The 19896-nt window shown below is 38.7% G+C and overlaps 1 protein-coding gene across 1 annotated transcript in view; it reads right to left on the minus strand.

Annotated features, from left to right (window-relative positions):
• Positions 1-1011: 1011 nt before the first annotated feature.
• Positions 1012-19896, minus strand: part of map2k6 (mitogen-activated protein kinase kinase 6) — a 37555-nt gene continuing 18670 nt past the window's right edge. Inside the window, exons 6-12 of the mRNA XM_062442479.1 lie at positions 19066-19182; positions 18858-18909; positions 16910-17037; positions 14927-15004; positions 12620-12759; positions 10243-10288; positions 1012-9027 (exon numbers count right to left, since the gene is read on the minus strand). Coding sequence (XP_062298463.1) covers positions 8950-9027; positions 10243-10288; positions 12620-12759; positions 14927-15004; positions 16910-17037; positions 18858-18909; positions 19066-19182 — 639 coding nt within the window. The 3' untranslated portion in view covers positions 1012-8949. The remainder of the gene's footprint in view (positions 9028-10242; positions 10289-12619; positions 12760-14926; positions 15005-16909; positions 17038-18857; positions 18910-19065; positions 19183-19896) is intronic.

Genomic DNA, 19896 nt, shown 5'->3' on the forward strand with positions numbered 1-19896 from the left:
GACGTAAATATCAAAAGAAAGAAAGAAAGAAAGAAGCACTGATTTGCAGGTCAGAAGACATTTAGATGCCGAGTTTTAAATCAATCTGAATTTGGTTAAAATTTAGTTCCTTTAACAGCATTTAAATTATTTCAATGTGCAGTTAGACTCTCATCACACACCAATAGTCATTTAAATGCTGTTACGTAAGTCAAACACAACAATGAATTTTTCAACCAAATATAGCCCAATTTTAACCAAAATATGTGAGCTTTGATCAACTAATCAGTGCCTAGACATAAAGAAAGACATAAAAGAAGAGAATCAAAGAAAGGAAGCTAGCTAGCTTGACATTGTGGTGGCGATGTCGGTCGGTCCAGACTGAAATATCTCACCAAATGTTGGGTGGATTCCCATAAAAAAATATCAATGAACATTTATTTTACTGGAAAGTTTGGTGATTCCCCTGATCTGTCCTCCAGCACCACTACTTCTCCTGTTTATTTACTGATATATCTTTGTATCTACCTGATGGATTGCCACACAATTCGGTGCATTTACTGTTCTAAAAGACATGTATTGTATGTATAAACTGTGCAATTACAACCTCAAGGTTCATCATGTAATGCACATTGAGCTAAAAAGCAGCTTTCACACACATAATCAGTGGAAAAGCCTCTTTTTGAGTGTGAAATTACTCGTTTTATTATCGAAATTGTATCCATTCAGTCTGAAAACATTTCAAAAGTGTAAAAGAGCTGCACAATTAAATTATTTCATTCCCTTTTCAAATGAACCGGCTCGGCCAGCGGAAGTTCACGTGCCACTTGAACAACATGGGGCATTATCTTTTGAGTTTGGGATCCAATTCTCTTCAATTCATCCGTGGTACAGTATAAACACTTTCATCTCAAGACACAATAAGGGTCCTAATTTGTCTCAGACATACTGAACCCTTTAATCTTGTTACTCTTTGGCCTCTCATAATAAAAGCCACGCTGAAACAACAGAGCAGACACTGAGCTTATTGTGTAAAAATACCTCTTTTTTATTGAATTTCCATCATTACAATTGCACACAATCAGTTTGAGCAATCTAAAATATTTATAGAAATTCATTGAGCTCTAAATGAACAGTCATCAGTCTTTAGCAGAGGCTTTAGAGACGTGTAAATATATTGAGAACTTCACTTCCCATGGGGCAAGGAGCTGTAGCCACGGTAACCCTCCCCGATCCCCACCCGACAGCAACAAGACACCCCTCGTCCACGTACAGTAGCATCTCTGGATACGTGTTTTTTTTGTTGTTGTTATTTCTGGAAAAAAAACCTGCCTGCCCCCGACACATCCCCCAACCCCGAATAAAAGAACACAACACCGCAACATCAGAAGTCACATACAGCTGTGTGTACCAGCAGTTTTACCACCTGCAACAGAGAAACAGAAAGCTCCACGGTTCACAAGTCATGTCGTAGTATTCGCCGGCAACCCTCGAGGAACGCTCGAGAGTGAGAAATGTTGTGCAACGGGGTTAAAAACAAAAGCGTTCAAGAAACCTCAGCACGGTTCACACACACACACACACACACACACAAACATCAGATTTACAGTCTATAATTTAGCAGAACACATTTTTATAAAGCTTTCCTCATACAGTTTGATTCATCCACTGACTCATTTTTCGAGGATGAGGAAGAACGTGAGCGAAATTTCCTTTGATTCTCTCCGAGCCTCGTGCATTTATCTGACCCAGGCACGTAAAAAGAAACCTCTTGTTCCAGTAAAAGCCGGTTGCCTATTGGACGTTGCGGACGCATCATCCAGAAATTCTTGCCTGTTGTTGGGTGCTCAGATAAACTCAAGAGGTTAAGAGGGGAATCGCGATGGGATGTGACAATGATCGCCCATGAAGGACAGTTTCCACTTGGACGTCCTGCCCCTGTTAACCCCCTGCAAGTGCCAGACGTTTACTCAGCAGGTGAGCAGGAGTCTATTTGTGGCTCACGGACGGGAAATCCCACATGCAAGCAGACGTACAAGAAGGCTCGCAGAGAAAACACAAAGCCTGACGTGTAACAGAAGCTCGAATAAAAAAAGAAAAAAAAAAAAAGAAACACGTTTTTCTTGGTGTAGTTTCTGTGGAGGGCGATGACTGTTTTATCTGGCTTCATTACCTCCCGGGAGAGGAACAGCAGAGTAAGGATAACGCTGCCCTCTGACCAGCACGCTGACCGGGACAGACAAATGCATACATATACACATAAGCAGAATCTCACACACACACACATACACACAGTGGAAAATGCCATGTGACGGGTGATTGGACTCGACTCGACTCTTTTCTCATTACAGCCTATTGAAAAGTGAATATGAGTCAGCTGTGAGCAGAAGTGTCGTCGCCGTTTGCTGAGCAGAGGAAATAAGCCGCTAGTGTGCAGTTATAAGGTTCTGAGAATTACTATCTGACAAAAAAAGCACTTCAAAGTACTTCATTTATTTTTCTGAGGATGAAAAAGGACACCTATTAAAAACTCAACACAGCCATAAATTAATTTAATATCATCATTAATAGGTGGATACTGTAAATTCTCAAATATAAGCCTTGGTCTTTGGTCTATTTGAACATATAAAGAGAGTAAAAAAAAACATGATTAGTGATATGTGTGCTAATTTCTCAACAGTTTTGTTGAATCCCAAACTTATATTACATACCTATATTATCCAGCATGAACTATATACATATTTTAACTGTTTGTTGTTAGTATCCAACACATTTATGAACAGATGTTAATCAAACTGTAAATTTGGAAAGCTGTCGCCAATAAAAGAGAAAGCAAAATGTTTTCTCCAAAAGTTCATCTTTAATCTTTTTTGTTTAGTGTAATGAAATCTTCCCGTCGCTGCAATTAGTGTAAATATTTTCCAGTTGTGAGTAACTCCTTCTTCTCCTTTACAGACTGCATTGTGGGACAATACTGTCCTTTAACAGCACAATTTAGCATGCATGCCGATACCTCTGAAATGTTTAATTTAGTTTATTTTTGAGTGTAACTGCAATACAAAAGATTGTGTTCACTACCAAAGACTGGTTAAAATTAGAATGCACTAACAGTATTAGTACAGTATATTACATTACACTGTTTCTCTTTAATGTAAATTTATACTACTCTGATGACCAGACGTATTTGTTATTGGGCCATATTTTTTTATGTGTCTCCTAAATTGTTTGCACAAACAAGCACTATTTCACTGATTGGTAGTCTGTGGTGGTAATGCGCCAAAAAATGCAGAAATGTGCCAACGAAGGTAAGGATGAGGACGACTGCTAGCTAAGTAAACATGAATGTAAACAATGCAGGATTTGAAATGTTGTAAAAAATAAAAATAAAAAAATAAAAAGAAAGAAAATGAACTCCAAAAGCCTGTCAAGAATATACAATGTGTAACAAGCTTCCTTTTAAATGAAACACTTGCAGCCGTTAATCGTACATTAAAGGGTACGGCTGATGGTTTTTTTAATATTTTACTTATTGACAACAAATCTCATGAGCAGAGACAAACCATCAATGAATTGATCGATTGGCTCCACACATGAAATTTGTTGACAGTAAAAGAAAAATCCCGAGCCTCATCTTTTAAGAGTTAATAAACCTCTGGAAGGCTTAAACAATGTTAAATAAACAAAGTGTTTCAATTAGCAGCAAACCGCAGTAACAAAAAATTAACTCTGCAAATTGGAGCAGATATTACTTAAATATACTTATATATAACCTTTGTTAAATATAAGCCTCTTAAGGGGTAAAGACAGCTACTATTTGAGAATTTACAGTGCTACAATTTCAATTAAAAAAAAAGTCAGAACCTCATAATTTCACGCTCTCTAAACAAAGCCGAAAGCACTTTGCTTTAACTGAAAAAAAGTCCACATAGACTGCAACCTTTTGATAATCCTAATGACCGTTTCTTTACAGTAACACGTAATGTGATATGGCTCCTCAGTACAGTGCAAAACATCACAGCAACATGCAGTGTCAGTGTGTCCCAGAGAGGAGGGACGTGAAGGGTTAAAAACAGTGTTAAAGCATCATTCACAAGAGATAGAATAGACAGACAAATGCATCGTTAGGCACTTGAAACACCAACAACTATTACACACACACACACACAAACACGAATCACTGCTACAAGAGCATGCACGTGATGATGAAGGAAAGAGGAGCATCCTGTTATTTTCAGCGCAGGTGGGATGTAAGAGTGTCTGGACGCGTTGCTCATCAAGCAGCAGGACAGCTGCACACACTGTCACCCTCCTCAAAAAACTCCCTGTGCCTCGAGCCTGGCTCCACGTGAACCCTGCCTGTTCTCCCCCGGCTCTTTTAGTCACATGAAATTAGAGAAAGTGATGCTGATTATCTGACGAACAAAGAGGTCACTGGAAGGCTCATCATGAGATCCTCAGGGTCTATTCTAGAAGAAAATAACCAGCGTGCAGGATGAATACAACGGATGAGGGCTGACCTGTGACAGACCGTACTGCACCTGGACAACCTTTTCACTCTACTGAGGAAAAGTATGACTTGAATTTCACTGATTTCATCATGCAATAAAACACTAAGGGTAATTGGAGCTTCTCAAAAGTATATTACCATTTTTGGCACAGAAATGTACTAATGAGGGAAGCCTTAATGTACTCATTATGGTGACTGGCAGTGAGTTTTGTCTGATAGATTATCCTCCGATTTACCTTCATTACAAAGGACAAATTAGCAAAGTGGCAATAAAAGATGCACATAGCAGGAAAACACCACTGTGCTTCACCTGCCTTCCAGTAGAATCGGCTGTGCTGAAATGTTTGATAACCGTTATGGGAGGAATTAATGGAGGAGGTTGACAGTTGAGTACAGCAAATAAAGACCGAAGGAAGCTTTATGAGCCGTGCATTCTTCTGTTCATAACACTACGAGGAACTCTGAGGAATCACCTCCTGAACAGTAAGCCAAAGGCCGTGGGATCTGAGCCCCACAGGGAGCAGATTATGGTGTGAAGGGTGAAAGGAAGGTTGCAGGTCTGCTACAAAACAGGAAACTCCCTAGTGTATGAGTGTAAATGACAGCGCGGACTGTACTGGACTAAGAACAAAAGAGTTTGTTTGGAGAGGCGGCAAAATAGAGCAAAGACTCAAGTGCTGATGAATCCAATGAACCTTTACCTTAGTTTGTTAAAGGACGAATCTGCAATTTTCTGACAATATAAATTACACTATTTGCATATTTGACGACTTTATAGTCACTACGTCGAGCATTTTCATTTAACAGTAGCATCGTTCTAATTATTCTAACAGAGAATTAAGATAATCTTGCTGTGTGCATTTCTGTACTGTATACCATAATGTCTTTGATACTACCACTGGAGGGTGCCAAAGTAAAGAAATTGAATTCTACACATAGCCGCTTTAATTATGATGAAATAATGAAAAAAAGCAAAAATTGAAATTCTGAGATATTTCCCTCAGATTTTATTGGAGACCAAAACTGAACTACAAGGAGTGCCAAGATTGGACTTCTTTTTGTTGGTTAGCCAGAAACACGGCTCGCTGATGTTGATACTTATGTGCAGGACGAATAAATGGGCAAACATAATTTTATTATGTGATATTATGTCCATGTTGCATTAACAGCTTTTCCTACTGCTCCGATGAATTTTGACATCAAAATTTCAAGGATTTTCTATGCCGTTGGACTGTTAGACATCATATTTTTAGGGTTTTGGTTGTAGAGTCTGCCCGGAGTTGTACAGTACCATAATGACTAAAAAGAAAGGTTGAATTTAAGACCTAATCAAATTAGGAGCCATAGCAGATTCCAATCATCTTTGTCTACATTTACATCACGGATTAAAACCTTTGAACAACAATCAAACAGCTTCAGCAAAGCTAAACAGACCAAAACTGAGACAGACAACAAAAAAAACATCACGTGATAACCCAGTAACAAAGTATTTGTAGACAAGATGATTATGTAAATTCTCCAAATGTGACAACGTCCTACCATCCTGCCACATACTGTACTTGAAGTTTCCGATTTTTGACAGTAGAGTAGTACTTGCATAACAACTAAAAGGAGCTTTGAGTGAGTAGCCCAACGCTTTCTGCCATCAGAAGCCACCAGGAGAAAAAAAGCCAAGAAACAAGGCAACACCAGAGATGAATATAAAAGAAAAATACTGATAAACTCGAGCTCGATCTACAAAGTAAAATGAAAGCCAACGAGAAGTGGATTTACGACACCATGCAGAGAGTGAAGAGGGAGGAAGCCAATATGATGGGAGAGGCTGACATCCCTGCATCATGCTTATTACAAGACATCATTTTTTCCTAAGTCGTTTTCTATAGAGAGGCACATAGAAGGCTTGCAAGTTACAGTTTAAAAGCATTTTACGTGTTTGAGCCAAGAAGAACACGACAAAAAAAACATACACAGCCCACACAAACACACAACACAGTCTCTAATGGATCGGTCAAGTTTTCAGAGGGAAAACAGCAGTTGTAATAAATAAGAGAAACTGCAGTTAATATGTTTGGGGGGGGGGAAATGGATCTAAATAAAAACAATAATTAATATAATATTAATAATAATAATAATAATAATAGTAATAATATCCAGTTCTTTTCATGTTGAACATGGAGTTGAGAGGGTTGTGATTGGCTCAGTACAGACAACAAGGAGAATATGGGCGAACTTCTCCCACAACTGACCACAATATCAACACACACCTCAATTAAAATCATGTGTGTTCACGCAGGGCTGCACGATTGATCCGATTTGAGTCACGATTTTAGCCTTTCCTCTGGACAATCACATCCTCACGTGATTAGTATTATCGGGGAGCTTCGAATTTTTCCTCAAAACGAAGCAGAAATAAAGAAGAATGTGATGTCCGTGAGGGAGACATAAGAGTTAAGAGGATGCATCTGAAAATAGACAGTATGTAACTTGCCTAAACTGACAATCTGACAATCACGTCCACTTTTGTTGGGTGTTTGTTCAATTTTGTCTCTTTGTTCATGTGAACACCATGAACGTCTTTGAGGAGAGATGGAAAAGTGCGCTCTGTTACCCCCATTTGAACGATTATCAAGTGGTACCTTCTTTCTATTAGCCTCATCTTCAAGTGTGTCCACCTTCAACAGCTATAAACACTTGGATGACATGTTGGACGAGCTAGCAAGCCTTCCCCGGCCTTGCATGTCCTCACAAAATAGATTGTGCAGAAACTTGGTGACGTAGAGCTATTTGCAGATTGTGCAAATGGACCTTCTGGTTCTCTCCATTCCTTCTAAACTCAGAGTGGCCAAGATGATTTTTCCAGTAGGACAATGGTTAAAATCTTTGTCCAAAATCACCAAAAGTTGAACTCAACTGGAAAGCTATATGTGGATTTACATGTCCATCCATAGGTGAATCCACTGATTGCTAAAATGGATGCGGACATGGACAGTCTGTGTTTGGTTGTGCATTTTAAGCAGTATGCCGACGGCCTGTGCGGACTCTCAACAGCACCAAGTGGACCGTCACATGGAAAGTATAATTAGTGCTTTAAACAGTGAGAAAATGTTAACATAAGACTTGATGCAATCACCTGAAAACCACAATGATGACATATTCTATGAGGGTACCAAAGCCACAATAATGGCTGGGAGGCAGAAAATGCTGCGATTCCACTGAAAATAATAGATTTCAGTCTAACACTGTGACAAAAATAAAAAAGGGTCATAATCAAGAAAATAACTCCCTCCAAACCAATTGTACGATCTCAAACCTAATTAAAAGATAGAAATTGTTTTCTGAGAGACTTTTTCAGATTTAAAAATGATGAACTGCCTGCAGAGTTTGGACGTAGTTGCAGCACTGCACAGCAAAGGCACAAGTTCATACAACTACACTACAACTACACAATATGAAGGTACAACAAGATCGCAGAGGGAACATTTCATTGAAGAAGTTACCCTAGGATTAGTGAGAAAAAAAAACATTATCTCAACTGAAATCGCGACTCTAATTTTATCTAGAATCGTGCAACCCTACAAAACACACACAAACATATCATGCACCAGCTCACACACTTACCCTCTCACACGCAAACACACACCAACGCACACAAAAACACACACTCTCACAGGCAGCCAGAGCCCAAAACATGTAGTAGACCTCCACTGTAATCAAGGGAAAGCAGTTGAAGTGCAGTACCTATTTGTGACCACTAGGGAGCCTTGAAGTGAGGCTGTACATATGCAGGTCTTTGGACTCTACAACTGTTCCTCACTGGCCATTTTTACCCAGGAGATATATTCTGTACATGCATTCAATTAATAAACCGATGCAACACTTGCTTGAGTATACAAACGTTTAGATTATACATAGATATCATTATATCATTCATCTTTTTTTTTTATATAATCTGCACCTCTTTTCACTTTTTCAGCAAAAGAAAAAAAAAAACTTGGGGTTGACCATTATGACAGGTTAAAACTCCACACACACGGTCAACTCGCTGACTAATAGCAACAATGTTTGAGTAGTAGGCGATGCACAAAGGTGAGACATATCTAACCAAAGGGGGAGTTTTTGCATACAGACATCTTCAATTATTCCAGATTATGGGTGAATGAAACTGGTTTAACCCCCGTCTCCCCTCCCTTCCCTTCCCCCCACTCCACCCCTGCCATGTCATGTATCTACAGGGGACATGGAGGTGAAGGTGGGCGCTCCTCATTCTGCTTCGTCAGCTTCTCCTCTAGACTCCGTCTGTCTGTTTCTGGAGGGAGGGGTGAGAGTACGGAGAGGCAGAAAGGAGTCCTGCAGGTAACAGGGACTGCGATTGGTGCTTTTTGTTTGTTTGTTTGTTGTTGGGTTTTTTTTTTCTTTTTCTTTTTAACAGATTCAACCTGTCTCCTTTTTGAAAGAGTGGCAACTCAGTCCCCCAAGATGACTTTCACAAAGCTAGCCACGTCGGTTTCTTTGGCCTCATGGGAGGTGAAGAAAGGATGTTGCTGAGGAGGAAAATAAAATTCATTTAGTCAGAGTGTCATTAAAATATCAGCTCAGTATCATGTTTCTGATTCATGTATTTAAGTATCATAGTTTATGTGAGACAGAGCGGCTTCATCCACTAGGAAATAATGGTCTGAGTGCGCCCTCCAGTGTATCCATAGAGGTAATACATGAATCTATGGCTTGTGGATTTTGCCCCCTAATCACTTGACAGTATGAACAGGAGGAATGATTACAGCAAGAACAACAGACTTACAAAAATAAAAAAACTGTGAACTGGTGCTTTTTCAACCCTGTCTTAAAACAACAGTCCCAAATAAACAGACACGTATTTTTTCTAGCTGTAATCACTCCTCCTGTTTATACTGACTATTACAAGATCCCTTTATAATGCACTTTCAATGTAAGTAAAGGGGGGGAAAATCCACAATCCTCCACCTCAAGTTTACTTTGAGATAATATGAGGCTTCAAATGTCCAAGTAAGAAAACAAAAAGTTAACATCTTGCAAAGCTACAGTCTTTTTAGTGCCAAAGTCTCTCTTATTGTTACGATCCTTCCACTGAAGCACAGCAGGGAAACACTGTCTGACTAAATACAAAGAAAGTGAAAGAAAGTGAAAGCATTAACTGTGGCTATTTGAGTAACCCACACACCTAAAGCCTCATTGTCTTCAGATAAACGTTTGTTTTTGCTCTATATAAAGAGTGCATCTGTAAAGTACTTTTAGTTGTGAGCAGCAAAGCCATCACTCGGAAATGAGTGCATGTAAACCCTCCATTAGAGGATGGCTGGGCTTCAACACTCAATGAAATACACTGTATGGAGAAACTGACCTTTTTCTTTAAGACTCTGATCTGATCAATATATAAAACATTTTAAAAATAGACTTCATACTCTATAAGTGGTTATGGGCTGTGACCTACTGTCTATGTAATTGAAAAACCCTGTTCTGCATGAATGTGCGGCCCCACACCCACTCATTTTTTTAACCTCTGTGGTTTCAAGTGAGAGTGCATTTGGATTGCATTATTCTAGTGGTCAGCATGAACAGGAAGAATGATTAATGCGAGCAAAAAGCTGTTTTAGTGTCCATATGGGGAACTTGACTGTTGTTTTAAGAGAGTTTCGAAAAATTGTGCACCCGCCCTTTAACGCATAAAAAAAAGTTATGACAGAAAATACAGTGATTAAATAACAAAATAGGACACCCACCATGAGTTCTGTGTAATTCGGCCGATCTTTGGAAACTTTCTTTAAGCTGCAGAGACATAAAACAACATTCATGATCCATTCACAACAAGCATAACTCATCGCTGACACCGCAGCATGTGCTAAACTGATTCAAAGTCAAAACCTCAAAGATTGGCCTTTTTTCAGCCATTGTTTCACTATCATCCAAACCTGATCAACTGAGGATTGTGATCTAAGGTTCTGTTTAATTTGGGAGGAATTTAATCATATTTCACCAGGAACACTTGGGCGTGTCTGTTTACGTACATCTGTCCGAGTTCCTGAGTCACAAAAGCATTATAATGTGCACTGTATGTAAAACATCTGTATCGAATGTGTAACTGCCAGTAAATCAGCGTTGTTCACCTGTTCATTGTTTGTTCTTCGCAGATCTGATTAATACTTTTTCCAAGAATTAAACCACAATAATGAGCTCTGCATTAGATTACAGAACATATTGTTCACAGTGCAGGATCATCTCCTGCAATAACAGCGCTGCCAGCATACAATTAGGAATACTCATTTAACAGATTTGTCCAAATTTGTCAACAGACTGGTTTTTCTCATCATCACAGCGGCAACGGTCATCCAAAACCAGCATGATAATTATACAAAAATATCATTTAAAAAAAAAACAAAAAACAAATAAATATATTTTCTGGATCTAAATTTAAACTTTCACTCCGCTTCTCAAAAAAAAAAGAAAAGCAGTGTCGAGTTGTTTTTTTGACTTTCACCTTTTTCTCATTAAGGCATATTTATAGCACTGCTTTAAAGTTTGTGAACCCTTAAGGTGGTCAATATTTGTGTAAAATATATCAAATATACCTTTTTTAAATGTTAATCTATACCCTAATTCATAATACTGACATTCCAAATAATGCACTAAAACAAAAGAAAACTATATTTCCATCAAAATGTGTTATCAAAAACACAGGTGTATAAAATAGGTTCAGTTAATAGTGTATTACACCTCCATATACAGCAATAAACCTCAACCAAGCAGTTTCTGAATTGATAAACACCCATTATTTCATATTAGAAAAAAATACTTGTATAGTTTAATTAAAGAAAAATTGGTAAAAAAAAAAAAAAAACTCTACAGTGAGCCTTTTTCACCAAAGTCATCATGAAATGTCACAGTGGCAAAAGCACAGGTGTAGATAATGAAATTAATTTTAATTTAATTAATAATTAATTTCAGCTGCTTTAGCTTCAAGGTGCTGGTATTGGGCATGCTGGCTCACAGGGACACTTTTAAATAAGCTGACCGTACTTTAAAACTTTGTCTTACCATGAGATGAAAACCTGTATGAGCAAGTGATGGAAAGTAACTAACAGTACAAAACTAAATTCAGCACCAGGAAATCAAACCTGCTGTAAAGGATTCATCAGAAACACCCAGAAACACACACTGAGAGCCGAGCTCGAAGCCAGCGCTCAAACCTGTGTCACTGCAGACTTTTTAATTATATTTTAGCACCTTTGGCTCATTTCTTTGGTCTTATTCAAACCGCAAATGTACTGTTTTGGTTCAGTACTTCTACCTGCATCACTTCAACTAAAACAGCAGATAGGTGATGTTAGTGATTAGCTAGCTTAAGTGAAGCCAGATATTTGATATATATATGATGCAGTTAAACAGTTAGCTTTGGAGATGCATTTACAGCTTGTTCAGTAGCTAATGATTAGCTAATGCTACTTAACTTACTTAAGAACTTACTAGAGAAAAAAGGCCAAACATTTGCTTAATCCAGCTTCACAAATGATTTGCTGCTTTTATCTTTTTTTTTTCTTTTTTTTTTTTTTTAAATCTTTGTGAATTGCATTTCTTTGGGTTGTTGGCCAGATAAAACAAGACATTTAAAGATGTTAGCTTGGGCTCTGGGAACCTTTTTTTTTTTTTTTTTTTTTTTTACATTTGTAGAATTATCTGTCAAAAATGTGTGTAGAAATGAATCAATGGGCAAATATTAAATTAGCTGCAGCCCTTCAGAGCAGGTTGGAGAGAATACATAATCAGATAAACTGTATGGAGGGTTAAGGTGCCCTGGCAAAACCCTCTGTATCCTGTTCTAGGATGCAGAGGGCCACACAACAAAAGAATGTCATGATGAACTCAATCTGATAAAAAGGGGAAATTAACCGAAGCCTGAACTCAGCTGGAGTCAATCCACATTTTTGGTTAAATTTACTATGGCTTTGTTTCAGGGCACGGCGACTCTGCCGGCTCCTTGTCAGGGTCAGCCATGAGGTGGCAGTTGCGTTAAGAAAAAAAGAAGAAGAAATGAACAGAATAAAAAAGGTGGACCTGAGTGTTTTCTGACAGGAAGACAAGAGGACACTAAAAGAGACTCACCACAGAGAGCTGAAGTCCACAAACTCGGGGGAGAACTGGTCGGCAGGAAGCTGGGGTGAAGGTTCTTCCACCACCTGCTTCAGCTGCTGGAAGGGGGTTCCCCACGAGTCGTACGGGAAGCGCAGGATGGCGAGCTCGATCTGAACCACACGGAGAAAAAGAAACACTGAGAACATGCACAGTACGCACACAACAGTATCACGGTTCAACACGTTTACATGGAACATGAGAGACCAGGGGACAGAACTGTGTACACACAAAGCCAAAAATGCTTTTTAAATTCTCCGTCTGATCGTAATGAATAATGAATGCTGGCAGCAACATTTCCATTTGCATCATCCCTGATGTCAGACTTTCATTTTCATTTCAGAATAAAGATCATCATTACATCATTGATCATCCAACGTAACACATCTGCAAGACAGTGATCAGAAACCTGGACAACATGTTGGTGCTGAAACAATTTGTTTGTTTTTAGTTTTATACCTATAAAATGAATCCATGGTGTAACTGTAACTTAAATGCATTGTGTTGTGGATTTGCGGCAGCATGTATTTTAATGTACATGTGTTTTAATTATTTGTTTTCTAAATTGTGGTGAAGGTATTTCCTTCATTTATTGTTGTAGGATAGAATTTAAAATAATTCTCCTCACCTACAAAACCCTTAACGGTCATATCTTAAGGAGCTCATAGTATCCTATTACCCTACTAGAGCACTGTGCTCCCAGTTTGCAGCTTACTGGTGGCTCCTAGAGTCTTGAGACGTAAAATGGGCCGCAAAGCCTTCAGCTATCAGGCTCCTCTCATCTCATCCCATCAGTCAGTTTCAGTCAGGGGGGAAGACACCTTTCTTTTGCACAAACTTTCCTTTTGCACAAAGCTTATATTTAGGGCTGAGCAGGCTTGCCTTGGACCATCAGCCTCTAGTTTAAGCTGCTATAGGCCTAGACTGCCGGGGGACGGCCCATGATGCGCTGAGCTCCTCTGTCCTCCCTCTCTCCATCTGTATGTATTCATGTATCATTAATTCATGTTACTGACTCCATTTCATCCCAGTAGTTTTCTGCTTTCTCATCTGACAAGAGACCTTCAGCTGTGGGCCGCCTGCTGTCCCCCGTAGTTCTGCTTTTTATCTCAACCCAACCGGTAAAAGGCAGATGGCCGCCCACCTAGAAGCCCGGTTCTGCTTGAGGTTTCTTTCCCGTTGTTGCCAAGTGCTGCTCATGGGGGAATGTTGGGTCTCTGAGTGCAGTCTAGATCTGCTCCATGTGAAAAGTGCCCTGAGATAACTTCTTTTTGATTTGGCGCTACATACATTTTGTATATTGGTTAATGTTTCCTTAAGCTGCAGCTCTCTCAGCATCCACATTATTCTGCTATCACAATGTTTACACATGCATAATACATAATAATAATGATCAGTATATTCAAAAAACGCAACCACAATCAAGATATGAGTCTGCATGTCAGCACACTCATCTCACTTATTTTGCTTTTAGAGATCATTCACATTTTTCTATCAATAACAGACACATACCGTAGCTACCTGTTTTCCATCCTTCAGACCAGCTGATCTGAGCCAAAATCTCATCATCTGCGTCATTTACAGTTATTTTAATATTCCTTGTTCACGTGGCTCTTAAGTAGAGTACCAGAAGAGTAACAAGTGCTCCAAAAATCAAACAAAAAGCCAACCAAAGTTTGTTTAAATTCAACACACTGATTGCTCGCTCTGTTTTGTCCAGTTTTGATGCCGTCTTGGATTTAAGATGTAAGATTTCCATCACTCAGAATATTAAATGAACCTAAAAAACTAAACTGTTCCTTTCACCGCTCTCATTTAAAAGCCCTTCTCGACAACTCACCAAACGTTTAGCACACTTATTACAATTCAAATTAGACTTGTGCTGGAACATTTGCTGCTCATCTGTAATAGCCGGCTCTAATAAGCAGGAGAGAAGGACGAGCCAGATTCAAATGATGGGAAAATTGCCATAGATTGCTGAATCCTTGACGCCAAAATATTCTCTGGTCCGAGTTGAAAATGTGCAAATGAGAAAGCAATGAATATTTAACAACTCATAATAAAACGTCTAGACACTACTCCGTCTAGAGCCATGGCTACTACTGCGCCAGTTTTCTATTCATTATGAATCATTTTTACCCTTTAGATGCTTCTCTCTTCTTTTTTTTTGGCACTTAGGAAAAGACATTTAGGAAAACTCTGATGAACTAAATGAAAGAAATTAAATGTGTGCTTGAGAGATGAAAAAAAAAATTCTACTATAATGATGAGATGACTTACCATTGTGATTCCTAAACTCCAGATGTCAGATTTGACGTTGTAGCCTTTCTGGTTGGTCTCCGGGTTGATCCTCTCCGGCTGCGGGACAGAAGGTCAGATGATGTCACATATGGCAGTGGTTGTCAAGGGCGACCAGCACTCTTCCCTGACATCCCAAACTTCTTGTCCACACACACACACACACACAGACCTCTATGTTCTCGGAGCGCTAACCTGGCCCTAAAACCCACTCAGCCACCCAGCAGCAGAGCAGACACGGTTAAAATGTAACTGAGCTCATTAAAAGTGTGGATAATAATGAGAGACAGAGAAATGAACCTATTCACCCTTTTATTGACAACCTGGAGGCCTCTGTTATATATAAAAACAAACTTTCATGGATAAAGTTTGTACTCATGGTCAAATCTGTTTAAAATTGTGATATGCAAATTAGTCCTTAGCAACAAACAGAGGTTTTCTCTCATTTTCTTCAAGTTAAACTACTCTCATTTATAATCCAGAGCAATGATCTAATAATGTCTATAAAATAAGAGAAGTCTCACTGAAATTAAATCACATATGTTCTTCAGTCTACAGTCATAGTAGCTCTGTGAGGTTTTACTTTTGTGTCAACGAATCAATCAAACTTAATTTCTGAAGTATTATTTAAACATTAAAACAATTTGAAACTTATCGACACAAGGAAAAAAATGATGAAAGTGTATTGATAAAACCACTAAAATAGATTAAAAACTAAATAAAACAAAATAAAAGAGAATAGGAAAATTTAAAAAAACTGAATGATTAAATAAAACAAAAAATGTCCTTCACATGTACCGGTACTTTATTTATGTATAAGTGCTTTGAGCTTAAAGGTAGCCCGAGGAGGTTTTCATTGTCAGTAGCAATATGAAGCAGTGCTTTCATCGTCCCTGTTTTGTTCATATCATGCAGCGTAACAAAGCACAACACGATGCACATTCCTGCTGCCGGCTTCACACCTATCCACTGATCTACATCCCAATTAAATGAAATATGCAAGAACAAAACATTTTCAAAAATTAGCTCTGAAAATGTTTTATGAGAAAAGGAAATGCACTTAATGCTTTTGTTAGACCTTAAGGATCCTTGATCTACTTACTGAATGTAAAGATAGTTTTGTTTACAAGAAAACACCAAGCATCTTTAATGTTACCATACTTAAAATGGCAATGCTGATGTTTTTGGTATTTTGTCATAAACCAAATAGTGGACGGATATAAGTTTTGGCCTGATGATGGCGCTGTCAAGGGATTTCAAATTTCATGTATCATGTGAGGATTATGAATGTGAGAAGTTTCGTGGTAATCTGATATATTTCCCAGTCCTACTAAGTGACTGAGAACGCCATCATTATTTGCATAAAGACATGAACATAATTTCATCTTTAGCACACAGCAGTGACGTCACTGTTTCATTGGTAAACGGAGTCAGTGACTCACAGCCAGATTGCACCCTGGGAAACAAGACAAAGCAAGCCTCAGACCACAACCCACAGCAGCTATCTAACTCGTTCCTCCTTCTTTTTCTTCTTCTACTAGCATTGACGCCATAGTTTGCTGAACGAGTTACAAGACAAACAGCCAATGGCGGAAACCTGCATTGTGAAAGTCTGGTTGCAGGCTTGAAATCTAACTACCTGTAGCACATTTAACAGCTTAAAAACTCAGCGGAAAATGTCAATATCTCCTCACTGCTAACAAAATAGTCTCTGTCTTTAGCTAAGTTTGTTAAAATTGTGCCTAGCTGTCAATCAAATATGTACACAACCAACCCATCCAATGGTTTAGAGTCTGAAGACATTTTCTACTTTTCACTGACATAAAAATATTAACAATAAACTAGAAAACCACTTAGAGAACAGCTATTAACATTTCAGTTGGACGTCAGGTTTGTCAGTTTAATGGCAGCACACTGAATAACACGAGCACTTTAAATCTTTTCATTCGGTCTCTTCCTGCTTACCGCCATGTAAGGTTTACAGCCGGCGTCCATGGTTTTAGCCACCGAGTCAACCAGGTAGCCGCTGATGCCAAAGTCACACATCTTCACCTGGCCCTGAGTGTTGATCAGCACGTTGGAGGGCTTCACATCTGTGACCAGAGAGCAGAAAAGCACATTTAGTTTTAGATCCAAACACTTTTTTTTTTTGTAATAGAACAATTGTCTCACACGGCCGCAGTCACACTCTCAAAACAGCACTGCGGTTTCTGGTAAAGACCAACTGTGTAACTTTATTTTAGTCACTTATAATCTTTTCAAATGATTACACGGAGCTTTGATGCAGCGAGAGCCGCACAGTGGCCACGGCCGCGCCACAGAGGTTTGACACAGGAAGGATTAACTCTAATGAGCCATAACAGAGAGTTTACAAGTTTTAGCTCCTTGACCACAAATCAGTTACGGTTTACATTTATGCTTTAGATGTGTGTTTTTTTTCTATTTATATTTCGGGCTTGAGTTGTGTCGTCCATCAGAGTAAACATGAAGTCTGCATACATTTTTGTCAAAGCCGCATTATTGCTTCATGATACTGCAGTTTTAAAGGAGAGAAAACAACAACTTCAGCCTCATTTTTGTATTTTTCTTGATGATTTCTACCAGTTATTATCACACTGTACGCTGAGATCTGGTAACACTGTTAAATCACTCCAAAAAAAGTCAGAAAAAAACACTTTATTTGGAGGAGAAGCTGAATGTCAGCACACTAGGTATAAAAGGGGTAAAAACCAAACAGGAAAACAGTGTGCATGAAACTGCAAATTACCATATGAAGCCTGTGGTAGGTCTAAGTTCAACCAAGCAGATCTGTCAGTTAAACTGTGATGGATCTTTACAAGCGACACTTTCTCTTTGAAATACGTTTGGCTAACCTGGTGGTTTCTTTCTAACCTGTCTGACTGATTTCTTTTGAGCAACGTCACCTTGTTCATAGATCTCCAATTACTCTGGTTGCTACCCGGTTATTATCACTGATAGGAATTTACAAAAATAATACTTAAATATTCGTTTCTACCTGTAAACACATCACTCATACTGTATCATCACCTTTAAGTTGATGATTAACACATCCAGCATGCACAGAGCAACATCAGCCTTAATTTGGAGTCGTACTTGTGTTTCTGATGAACATAAGTCCAATATTCACTCTCTTTTACCTCTGTTTTTGCTCTCTACCAACTCCTGAGGGAAATATCTGGTTCTTAAGCTGCTAAATGCTGCACTGTGTTCACCAGCTAGTCTACAGCTAAGTGTGTCTGATCACTGTTTGGTGCTGAGCAGGTATTGTGCAGAGAAAAAGCTCTTAACAGCAGCTTTGTCTCTAAAGAAACAGCTGAAACTGAGACTATGAGAGCACTGAAAGTGAACGAAAACAGTAAATTTGATTCCTAAAACCAATGAGTTGAAAGATGCTAAAAAGCTCCCTACACTACACTTGAAATGAACTGCAGAGTCAGGTGATCATTTTCTTCTCAAATTACCTCTTGTACATTACACAGAGTCATTTGGCCCATTGATTAAAAATATCGATAAATGCAGCTTTAAATGCAGATGTTTTTTTTTTTAAACTGTTTTGTGACATAATTTAAATGCAGATTTGATGTTTACTATGATGGATTAAATAGCAAATTGAAAGATTCTTCTAATAGAAGAGGAAATAAATGGAAAAAAAGCTGCCTGACAGGTCAGAAAAAGACATTACAAATTCTGAAACACAGTAGCGCAATTTGCAAAATGGTTAGTGGTGATGTTAAAGGATTAAAACATGCAAAACAACCGTCATGGTCCTTTGCACAGGAAGGAAGGAAAGACAAATGAAAGAAGCTCAGTGCTGCTGAGTGATGATGCATCACAGAAGAGGATATTGACACTGTCTCTGAGAGGTTTAATGGGTTTCCACTCACGCTCTTACCTCTGTGTATGACTTGCAGATTGCTGTGCAGATGCTCCAAAGCTTTTACTATCTGTAATAACAAACCCCATTAATAAGCAAATCATCATTACATAACAAAAAAAATCTGTCATGAAGCTAACCTGAGCTTGAGAATTCACAGGAAGCATTTGGAATTCATATTTAATCATTTATATTGTGGAGACGGAAGAGTGTGGAGTAAACCCACCGAGACAGCGATCTTTCCCAGGATGTCTTCGGGGATGGTCTTGCCTTTCTCGATCACCTGCTTGTAGAACTTGTCGAGGGAAGTGTCCATCAGCTCCATGCAGATCCATACGTCGCCCTGGCAACAAGCAGACAGTATTTGGAAAGCGATCAGGAAGACGGCAACAAAGCACCAGGCCGGATTCCAGACAGACAGGAAATGACAGATTTTCCAGTGTTTTAGCGGCGGCGAGGAAATTCTGAACATCCACTCACTTCTGCAGGAAGTTATCTGCATCCGAAAATGCTGTTTGTTATTGTCGGCCTGTGTTTACCAGTAAAGCGTGGTGGTTCTAGTTTTACTGCATATCAACAATGGGATGATTAGAGCCTAATTGACACTTTGGCGTGCAAATAATAGTGGCTGGTATCAGTTTATCACAGACATACTGATATCTGATTAAATGTTGACAGATATACAAAAGAATCTGTAAAATAATTAAGAAAGGAAACTGTGTTTAAGCACAGATACATCTGTACAACAGCACAAACTTATATTTACATTTTAAGTCATATATACACAAAAATGCAGCAGTAAATGTTCTAAAAGCTGCACTTTTAATATATTTGACATTCATAATTAAAGACAGGTAAAGAAGGTGCAACATATTACATTAAGCCCCACCAGATGTCGTACTGGCACCAGCATCTCGAACCAAAACAAATGTGTTCATCGTTTACTCAATAAAGTTCGTGGGCCCCCCCCCTAGCATGATCCAATATGGATGGAGATTCTGTTACCACCTATTTCTCCCCTTAAATGTTTTCGAAAACATATTTTAGTGTACTGTTT

The sequence above is a fragment of the Scomber scombrus genome, chromosome 21 (assembly GCF_963691925.1).
Source record: "Scomber scombrus chromosome 21, fScoSco1.1, whole genome shotgun sequence".
NCBI classification, from domain to species: domain Eukaryota; kingdom Metazoa; phylum Chordata; class Actinopteri; order Scombriformes; family Scombridae; genus Scomber; species Scomber scombrus.